Source organism: Danio rerio, chromosome 23, assembly GCF_052040795.2.
Source record: "Danio rerio strain M-AB ecotype USA chromosome 23, GRCz13ab, whole genome shotgun sequence".
Lineage (NCBI taxonomy): Eukaryota > Metazoa > Chordata > Actinopteri > Cypriniformes > Danionidae > Danio > Danio rerio.
In genome coordinates this window covers 34181010-34192500 of record NC_141043.1, presented here as the reverse complement: position 1 = coordinate 34192500, position 11491 = coordinate 34181010, and the positions used below count along the sequence as shown (strand labels likewise).

General features: G+C 34.4%; 1 protein-coding gene across 4 annotated transcripts in view; it reads left to right on the top strand.

Moving 5' to 3' along the window:
• The window catches only part of LOC101887148 (hormonally up-regulated neu tumor-associated kinase homolog A), a 227935-nt gene that overhangs the window by 76089 nt on the left and 140355 nt on the right, over positions 1-11491 (top strand). The window contains exon 3 of one of the 4 annotated variants that reach the window (XM_087307438.1): positions 6938-7097. The exons of the other annotated variants lie outside the window; for them this stretch is intronic. Within the exon in view, the coding sequence (XP_087163564.1) occupies positions 7089-7097 (9 nt within the window). The 5' untranslated portion in view covers positions 6938-7088. The remainder of the gene's footprint in view (positions 1-6937; positions 7098-11491) is intronic. 4 annotated transcript variants of the gene reach the window in all.

Below are 11491 nucleotides of genomic sequence, written 5' to 3'. Positions count from 1 at the left end.
AATAACCTCCGGCCTGGCTGCGGACACAACGCTTGCACTACAAAGCTTTGCTATTCCCATATTTTCTGCGTAACGATGTCTGAAAAGGTAGGAGGGAGCGCTGCTATCAGCAAATGAAATGCCATAAATATGATTCATGGAGGAATGAAGGCGTCAGCTTATTTCTCCATCTTATCACTCTATCGCCGGCTCCCGCTATTTTTTTCTTCCTGTTCATTTTTTTAACAAAGTTGATTCCAATTATCGCATGGAGAATGTTCTCATGTCTCATGATGTCATAAATTATCGCGGCCGCTTCCCTCGCCACTTATCAGAGGAAGATAGAGACGTCTTCCCTGCAGACAGATGTTCATAAGAGAAAGTTAGACAGGATGGGAGGACATGTTCTGGTGTGTGTATGCACTGTGATATCCAGCTGATGATATTGAGTCTGTAATAAATGAGTCAATAGTTTGAAACCTCGTCTGATGAAGCTGTTGTGTGTGAGGCCACTGATCCCCTTTGGCCTCCAACACACTTCCTCCTCAAACCTCTTCTGTCATTTTGTGTGTGTGCCAAGAAATTCTCACAAAAAGCCACAACATCGGAAACCTAAACTATTAAGTCAAGGCTGGATAAACCCATTGTTTTTTTGATTGTTCTGACCCTACAATCAAAATGTTGAACTCAAGACTTTTTCCAATGTTCTGTTGTCTAATTTTGTGAACTATTGTTTATTGTAGTCTCAGTTTGCTGTTTGTATCTGACTGGAGTATTTCTGTTGTGCTCTTCTTTTGCTGCTGTAGCTCATCTGCTTTAAGGTTTGATATGTTGTGTGTTTAAAGATGTTCTTCTGCAGACTTTGGCTGTAACAAGTAGTTCTTTGCGATACTGATGTCTTTCTATCTTCATGGACCAGTCTTGCATTCTCCTCTGACCTCCTACAGCAGTATGTATTTTTTACCCACAGAACTGCACTGGATATTTTCTTTTTTTTTCAAGATAAATCTTTGATGTTTGTTTTCCAAAATGCTAGAAGTTTCTGAAATGCCCAGTCCAGCCTGGCTCATACTAACAGCAAAGCCACTTTCATTTCAGTAATTTTTCTTTCCCTTTCTGATGCTCGGTTTAAGCTTCAGCAGATAATCTTGACCAGGTTTACATGCCTACATGCATTGAGTTACTGCTTTGTGGTTGGCTGTTTTTTATTTGCTTAAATGAAAAGTTGAATGGGTGTAACTTGAGTGGCTGGTAGTGTATATATAATTATTAGAATTTTGAGCAAGGAGCATTTATTTTATGCTGATTCACTGCTTAGGAATTAAAACTGTGTTTGATTCTTAATTTTGTAAAAACTACTTCACTTTTTTAAGGACTTCTCTTTTTGAGTAGAACATTTATTTTTAAAATAATCTTTTCCAACAATAGTCTTTTAGCTGTCATATTTGATCAGTTGAATGTGGCCTTTCTGAATTAAAACACATTTATTTTTGAACATTTATTTGCAGCATTGATTGATTGATAATATTGTCAAATATGCAATATAAAATCAAAACATACTTCACAGGAGAAAAAGCTATTGTTAACAAATAATACAGTAATCATAATAATAATAATAATAATACAATTTTGTAAAATTCTGAATAGATTAAAGTTATTTATTTCCATTGATTGTCATGTAGTGTATGTGCAATTGACAGTTTTACAGTTTTTTTGTACAATGTCTTTTTGTTTTGTAAGGTTATAGTAGGACATGCATGTCTGTCACATGATGAATAACGTAATGGTGAGATATATATACACTACTGTTAAAAGTTTGGCCTCAGTATGATTTTGAAAGGTTTTAAATTAAGCTTCTCCTGCTTACCAAGGCTGCATTTATTTTATCAGTAATACAGTACAACTTGTAAAATTGTGAAATGTTATTGCACTAAATTTTGAAGATGAATTTTCAGTTTCATTACTCCAGTCTTTAGTCACAAGATCCTTCAGAAATTACTCTAATATTAATTATAATTATTATTGTTATTAATTAAAGTAATAAAGACTGGAGTAATAATTTCATTTTAAACTAAATACAATAAGGAAACAGTCATTCAAAACTTTTGTAAATATTTAACACTTTTTCACATTTATTAAATGCTGCATATATGAACAGAATAATTTTCTTAAAAAAAAAAAACATTTAAAAAAACGGACCCCGAACCTACAGGTAGTTTATATACTCGTTTTCATTTTCAATTTAACATTAAGGGACCCATTTTGCAAAAAATCCTTTTATAATGGCTTTAAACTGTTGTGTGGCTACAGTGTGGGAATATAGCCAGCCTCTAATGGTAAAAATGTATTAGTTCTATTTTTTTCATAATCACAATTGATAAAAACAGTTTGGAGAAACGTTGATGATCAATCTCTCCCTCATTAGCATAGACAGCCCTGAGTGAGAAGCAGTCGTCCACCATTACAGTTGTCACACCGAACTTGCTGTAGATAATGTCACCGACTAAAGGATTATAAAGCTGGAGTTTTAGGATGTCCAAATGAACACTGTATAGTCTCCATTGATGACTTTCTGAGATGCATCTTTGGACATTTTCGGGTTTTCACAGAAATAACATTAGTTCTGTTTTGAATCTGCCGCTATGCTGATGCATAAACATTATTAGCTCCACCCTCTTTAGAAATGAGGGCTGGGAGCACAATCTCATTTGAATTTAAATAAACAGTCACCAAAATGGTACTAATTGCATCAAAACTTTAAAGGGGTGCATGGTTTTAAAGAGCTCTAAAATATTATTTGATTGGTATTTTAAGCCGAAACTTCACATAAACACTTTAGGGATATCAGAGACTTGGTTTACATCTAATAAAAAGCAACATAGGTCTCCTTTTATGTTTTAGATGGTCAGGCAAAAACTGTCCTATACACACATGCTACACTCTCAGAAATAAAGGTGCGCGAGCTGTCACTGGGGTGGTACCTTTTCAAAAGGTACACATTTGTACCTAATGTACCTAAAAGTCCACCTCAAAGGTACATATTAGTACCTTAAAAGCTAAAAAGTGTTCCTCTTAACTCTGCACTCTACAACTGACTATAGGCAAAAATGTGCATATAAATTTATTAAACACAAATATTAATTTCTGTTAATTAAAAATGCGACATAAAAGTGACATTTTTCTTGACTCAAATATTTGACCTTTTACGTATATTCCTCAATGGCAGTTGTGCAAAATGTAAATCTGTATGTGTTTATTGTTGAGTACATGTGGTTTATGTACATGCGTGTTGTACTATTCAGCCACCATATGGATTTTTATGTGTTAAGCTTCAGGTAATAACTCCAGGCCATTAATATAATGTTAATCCAGGTGCTTCGACAAACAGGCAGCCATGATATTTCTCTCCAGTCATGACCTCTCTATCTCAATCTCATTAAAAACCTTCTACCTACCACAACCGCAGACAAAATACCAACCTTTCTCTCTCTCCAGGATGTCATGAGTGTTTTTGTAAGCCCAGCTAATTAGTTTCTCTCTTTCTTGCTCCCTATATGTTTAACTGGTCATCGGTGGTCATAAATGTGCTGTTGATTGGGTTACTTCCTGAGACAATGGCAAAATTGTTTTATGTGCCATTCAATTAGCAGCTGCTGCCGGGCTGCTCCATCTGGACCTCTTTATGCCGAGAGAGTGATGAGGAGAGAGAGAAGTGCAAAGCCACAACCTCCGCTCATGGAGGATGAAATGACAGCGAGAGCCTGGCTGTCCCCAAAACCTGGGGATGAGGGGAAAATGCAGGTCTGCTGCCAAGTCACTTCATTTCAAAAGTTCTGTAGGTGCCGAATCACCCTGTGGACATAGAATGAAGTAATTAAGTAAACACTCAGTTTAATTGACATCCATAATTGTCACAGTAAACAATTTCATAACATAAACAAGTTTGTGTAAATATTTTTAAACACAATATGTGTTACAATTGTATTGCAAAAAGGTTGGTATAGGAATTATTTTGAGAAATTTCTAATTTGACAATAACTAGATGAGTAAAGCTTGACTGACAAAGGGTTTCATGGAAGTTTGAAAAAAATGACCTTTTTAACTGAAATTCAAGCGTGACAACAGGCTAACATGATTTAACATACTGTTAACATTCAAGTTTGATTTAGCACATTATCGCATGACTGTTAGCACATTTAGCATGTTGCTAGCATATTTCTGACATATTTGGCACACAACTGTTTAACATGTTCTCAGCATTTTCCTTACATGAAAGTACACTATGTCTTGATTCATTGATACATGCTCATGTTTTTCTATTTTGATATCAGTCACTGCTGGCATTTTTATGTTGTTATTAAGCACAATTTTAGCATGTTATTAGTATTTTTATCCTGATTTAGCACCCTGCTTGTGTTATAGTTTTAGCACATCTCTAGCCTGACATTGCAATTTTTTGAATAGCTATAATTTAACACATTTAACAAAACTCTAGGATGTAACATTTTTAGCATATTTCTAGCATTAATTTGCTAATGCTTTAACAAATCTAGCATTTGTCGAGAGAAGCAGATAATTAAAGTAGAGAGGTTGAAACTGTAGGGTTTTTTTTTGCAAAATATTTCACATTAAACATCCTTTTATAAAAACTGTGAGAATAATGTGCGTTTTATTGCATCAAATGCTTTTATTTCTCCAAAAGAAGAGGTTTCAGAACTATTGGCATTCCTGAAAAATATTTAAAGGCAAACAAAGTGGTGACTGTTATGAAATCCTATGCTTTACAGTTGGTCTCCTTTTCCAAGAACTGTATTACTGCCTTTCTCCAATTTTCATTTCCCTCGGGTAAAAATGAGTTTGCACGCATGTAAAATACCTTTGTCCATCACCATGGCTAAAACCACAGAGCTTTCAGCAGAAAAAGTGACAGATGATTGTTGAACCGCTTAGATCAGGTAACAGATATAAAAGAATACATAAACAGTTGAAAATACCGCTAAGCACAAAGGCTAAAATCAAAATGCTTCAGAAGTCTGGAAGAACTGCAGATTTGCCAGAACATTATGCGTCCCCACACTGAGTGAGGAAGACCATGAGAGAACCGTAGAGGAATCCAGAGGTCATTGTTTTAGAAATGCACACTTCACAATCAGCTGGTAGTTGACGCTTCACTTTGTTTCAATCTTCCTGTTTTAATCCTGTGTAAAACTTCCTGTGTTTTTTGAAGCATCATATAAGAAACAAGTAATGGAAACACCAAATTCCCGATAAAAATCCCTGGTAACACTTTATTTTGATGGCCCACTTGAGTGACTGTCTGCTTAATGTCTGACTGCTCCTTCAACAGACATTTAACTGACTATGAAAAACTTTGCAAGTACATGTCAGCTTACACTAACCCTAACCCAACAGTCTACTTTTAATCTAATGAGAATTAGCTGGCATGTAGATGCAATGTGACTTAAATTCAACAAACGGACAATCAAAATAAAGTGTGACTAAATCCCTTAAATCACAAAATGTTTTATGCTTGCTTGAGGTGGTTTTGGATGATGCAGATAATGTGAGATGGGGATGCATTTAACAAACTCTGATGTTGTAGTGAACATTGTACCCATGTGACTAATCTGCTTCATAATGTAATCTGTTTACTATTGTTTACTAGGTTACCAATACCACAGTCAGCCGATCAATCAACTTGATGATAATACACCAACATTTTTATTTTTATTTTTTTTTAACTTTAGGATAAAAACCCAGCTATTGTCAACAAATGCTTAGCAAAAGATGCACAAATATAACATACTGGGGAAAAACACAAACTGCAGCTCAGAGTCATACAATATTTCAACCGCAGTGGTCAGGTGAGGCCAAATCTGACCTTCTTGGCTATGTGTAATTTCATCTTTTTTGGTGTCAGAGAGAAATATTTACACAAAGAACCTGACAGACACAGTGAAGTGTTGTGATGGTGTTTTGGGGCAGTTCTTTCTACTAGTGGTCTGGTATTTTACAGTCCTGTTTTGCATGCGTATACTATCATACTTGCTTCATAAAATGGGTAATAGTCTCTAATATTATTAAATATCCACTACATTATGGTTAAAACAAAATTACACACACAATTAACAGAAATTGAAGGAAATGCAATAATGGTAATTAGTTAATAATTATTCACATTTAAGAATATGTTGAAATACTATATTTGATTTAACAGGATAATGCATACATACAGTGCACACTGCAGTTTTTTGGGGGTATGTTATGTTTATATTAATGGTACAATATATAAAATTTAAATGCATAATAAACATGCATTATTATAAATTACTAATAAATCATTTAAAAAATAATGTTATTTTTATATATAACATACAAGTGTATTCTATTTTATCTTTTATCATTGTGTTTTAAGCACCCTTTAATGCATGTTTATTGTAAATCTCTCTTCATATTAAGGCCAGTTTTGTGCACTTGTTTTACCACTTGTGTTATTTTGTGGTTATCAGTATAGTTTTAAAGTATAAAAGTATGTTATTATTAAGATTTGGATATTAATATTGATATTTACAATTCTGACCTGCAAAGTGCAGAGAACCAAAATGGCATTTTTAAAAATGTCTTAAACATTGTCATTGTATTTTATAAGTGTTTTACCACAGCTGCCCAAAACCTGCTTTCCTCTGCCAGGAGCTTCAGACTTGGCTGCAGTTTTGACCTTTCATCAAGATTATATCACAGAAATGGTTTCTAGGAACATAAGTGTTTTATAAAGGCCACCCTAGTCTTGGGATTTGAATCCCATTTAAAATACACAGGATTTATTTATTTCTTTTTCTCTTCATAAATGTTGCACCTGAAGAATAACTCCAAAGCATCATGTCTGACTGTAGGAGTGAAGCTTCTTTGGAATTTGAATTACTGTATCTATATTTTAAACACTGTGGTCTGCTTTCAGGATAAAAGTTGAAAATTAGACTCATCAAAACATTGGTATTCAACTCTTGAATGGCAAGAGTGGGCAACAGTGCTAACCACTGGGCCGGCGTGCCCCCCATCTAGGAAAGGAGGAGGAGTAGGGGAGGAAAGGGGGATTCTTCAAAACGAAGATGACTATGGTAAGGAACTTATGTTATTTATGCAGACTTGGGAATTGTCTGATTGGTGAATCAGAAATCTTTTAATACGGGACTAGCCGCAAGCAATCATAAGCATGTGATCCTCTCGAAATTAGTTTATAAATTAACTTCACTCAGTTATTATTGGCAATTTTCGAAGTGGTTTGCCTCTGGTATTTTCTAAAAGAGGCCGGTTATGCTAGAGAAATTGTTTTGGTCAGGACATACTGTATTGTTTTCTATTTTAGCTAAAGTGTTTAATTTGAGAGATTTCATAAATGTCTCTTATTATTTTTTGTGGAATTAAATCAAGCATTTGTACACGAGTGTGTCAACAATAAACAGGACAATAGTAATAGTACTGTGACATTATAACTTTTTTATATATAGATTCTTATTTATTGTTGTTTTTGCTTCAGTTTCTGTTTGTGTAGTTGATGTTAGGCGATGTTAGGTGATTTTTTTTGTGGTTACTACTGTGTCAAATATGAAGCACCACCATGTCAGAATAAACTACCCCAAAGAGATTAATCAAGCTTTAAACTAAACTGAATAATGCAGCAAATTGTCCATTTGTTAACTTGACTAAACTAGCAATGAAAAAATACAGTTAATTATAATTTTGTATTGTTAAGTTTTCTTATTTTTTCATCATTTTCAAAGTTTTATGCTGTGGACAAGTAAATCTTTAGAAAAACTGATCATCTGATTTTGAAACTTTGAGATGACATAATGGATACATTTTTTTTTACATAATACAAACAAATCTGTGCCTGATTTGCAGTTGCTTGGTGACTGTTGACTTGGACAAACCATAAAATGGCTTTGGCTACTTGAACTGTTAGATGAAGTGTGGTTGCAACACTAAACAAATTATACCGTATGTATTAAGTGGTGGGTTAGCATCAAAATGACCTAGTAGTTACATACTGTACGTATCATTTAAAGGGAGTGTTTGCCAAAAAATGAACACTGCTCTTTATTCAGGCATCCATAGGTCGGTCATCCAAGGTATTTGTACCCTTTTTCAAGTACAATCCATAAAATGCAATTCAACAGCTACAGGCACTTTAAGAGTCAAAAACAAGCATAATCGAGACCCAGATACAGGCTAAGCAGAAGTAAAACAGTTATTCTGTTATTCTGAAAAAGTTATTCTGAAGCAAAACAATTTGTCTGTGCAAGAAACTGTACACTATTTACTTCATTATTACTTTTTATTTACTGAGCAAACTAAACATTCATAGGGTAAAAATTTGTGTTGCCATGTTTTGCAAGAAAAAACAGCAAACAGAAAAAAATTGCAAAATAGACTGAAATAAATCTAAATGATTTATATTAAAAATAAGACCAAAATATTGCAACCTGTTGTCTCACAAACAGAAAGCATTATGTTGTTATGGGTGAGTTAAGATCGCAGTCTTCATCTGGTAATATTAATTTGATCATAAATAGTGATTAGCTAATGTTTAAGAATTTGGCTGAACTGCATCTCTATATTTGTATCTGTCTTATTATATATATGCACAGAATAATTTACATTTAATCGTTTAGCACATACTTTTGTCAAACGTGATTAATAATTTACTGGATTTACTCCTGTTTTTGTATGTGGTTGTCACTCCTGAAACTTTAGTGTATAGTAGGGATGCTCCGATCAGCATCCTTGCAGCAGATATCGAATACCGATTCCATGGTCATGTCATGGTAATCAACTGAGTTACTTATTTTGATGCTTCAAGCGTTATAATGCATAAATCACATTTTCCCTCTAAATATGATACTTAAGTGGAGCTTTCTTCTTACCTAAAAAAATTAATAATTATAGTTGCCGTATATAAACATGTCTCTTATCTCCAGATGGGCTCATGAATCTTGTAAATTCATAAACAAACACTTGCAATCGGTTTATAAGTTTGGCCATATTCGTGAGTACCAGCCGAGTCATAAAATATGATTATTAGCCAATACTGATCTTCGGCCTATAGATCGGCGCATCCCTAGTGTATAGTGTAAACTTTAGTTCAGAAATTTATCAAAATGAAAACCAGCTTATCTTTAACTGGATTTAAAAGAATTCTACAGTGTGAATTGCCCTGATCAAATTAACAACTACTTCGTAATGACGCATATAGTGTGTTTTTGTGAATATGAGCAGGAAAGCCACAGCAAGAGGTAAGAGGTTTTGGTCAGTGTTGCCAGATATTCAAAAGAAAATAATCTTAAATAAGTATAAACATAAGACCAACTGAACTGAACCTTCAAACTTCAATAAATCTGTAATCCTCATCACTTTAACTGTCAGGCCAAAACAATAATACGTATATTCAGTGGACATGGCAACACTCCAAGAGCGCAGTGGCCTACAAACTACAAATATCATGGCTCTGTCAAGGAGACTTAAGAATGGAGAATACCAAGTCTTTGGTCACAGTATTATTAATTTGGTCCAAAAATGTTCAATAACTCAGAGTGCCTCTGTGGTTTTCTTTTTGTCAATCGTCTCTATTTTAGAGTTCACTAAATTAGATATAGTAAGAAATCTGTTCAGTGTATACAAAGAATCTAACTAAACAACTTGTTGGTAGTGGTCTTTGTGATTTATTATATGCAAAGTGAAGAAAAAAACACAGGGAAGAGGTTTAGACCTTAGCTCATTTGGGTTTCCAGATGTTGTTTTGCACTTCTGATGTGTATCTAAATTAGGTTAAATTGCAGGACGATCATGGTAATATTCTATTGCTTATAAATAGTACCAAACTTGCAAAACATCAGGATGTTGGCTGGTGACCACATTGCCAATCTTTTCTTGTTTTATACACATACAGAACAACAATTTGGAGTATTTAATCCTGTTTTTAAATGTGGTTGTCACTCCTGAAATTTCAGTGTATAGTGTAAACTTTCATTCCAAAATTTACCAAAATGATAACTATATTTAAAAGCCAGCTTATCGCCTAGATTGTAACAATCAGATTTAAATATATTCTACAGTGTGAATCGCACTGTTCAAATTTAACAGCTAGTTTATAGTAACGCATATGGTGTATTTTTGTGAGCATGTGCAGGAAAGCCACAGCAAGTGCTAAGAGATTTGACTCATTAGTGTTGTCAGATATTCAAAAGAAAATAATCTTAAACAAGAATAAACATAAAACCAACTGAACTGAACCTTCAAACTTCAATAAATCTGTAATCCGCATCATTTTAACTGTCAAGCCAAAACAACAATGTGTATAATCAGTGGACATGGCAACACTCCAAAAACGCAGTGGCCTACATACTAAAAATATGAGGGTTCTGTCAAGGAGAGTTTAGATTGGAGAAAACCAAGTCTTCGGTCACAGTATTATTAATTTGGTCCAAACAATGTTTAAAAACCCAGAGTGCTTCTGTGGTTTCCATTTTGTCAATCATCTCTATTTTTGGAGTTCACTAAATTAGATATGCAGTAGTAAGAAATCTGTGCAGTGTATACACAGAATATAACTAAATAACTCGTTGGTAGTGGTTTTTATGATTTATTATATGCAAAGTGGAAAATATGCAGGGATAAGGTTTAGCTTATTGGGTTGCCAGATAATGTTTTGTGCTCCTGATATGTGTTGAAACTGTTTAATTTCAGGATGATCACGGTAATATTCTATTCCTTAAAAATAGTACCAAACTTGCAAAACATCAGGATGTTGGCTGGTGACCACATTGCCAATCTTTTCTTGTTTTATGCACACACAAAACAGCAATTTGGAGTATTTAATCCTGATTTTTAATGTGGTTTGTACACTTTATATGGTTTCACTATTTAAACGAACTGTCCTTTTCTTTGACTTTTGTCTCTGAGGGGAATAACTGGGGTGGTTCTGTTTGTGTACTTCAGTCTTCCTGGGCTTTGGCTGAGTGTGTGAATGCATGTGTGTGTGTGTGTGTGAAGATGGTCTTTTTGATAGTTTGCGTGTGGAATGTGTAAGCAGACGCTGTCATCGCCCGTTGCCGTGGCACCTCCTCATGGCAGTGTTTTCCTTAGCGATAGCATTATTTTGACTAGTGCAGAGTTTGTGAGATGGATGAAGGAATGGCAGGAGAGACTCATGAAGGGACGGAGGGAGACTCTGTTTTGCTTTCTGTGAACGTGTGATAGGAGGTGGGCCTGATGACAGATAGAGCAAACAGAGAGTGTGGAGTACAAGGACAAGAGAAAGTGGACCATGAGAATTTTGATATGAAAAAAGTGTGAATAAGAGCAATGTGTTAGGGAGAGCTCTTATATTTAATGTGCAGTATATGGAGATTTAGAGTAGAGCAGGTAACATTATTCTGATATACTGTTCAAGCAAGTAAATGGCATAGTTTTTGTAAAATAAAAATTTACTTTGGGAAAATTATATATTGTGTGT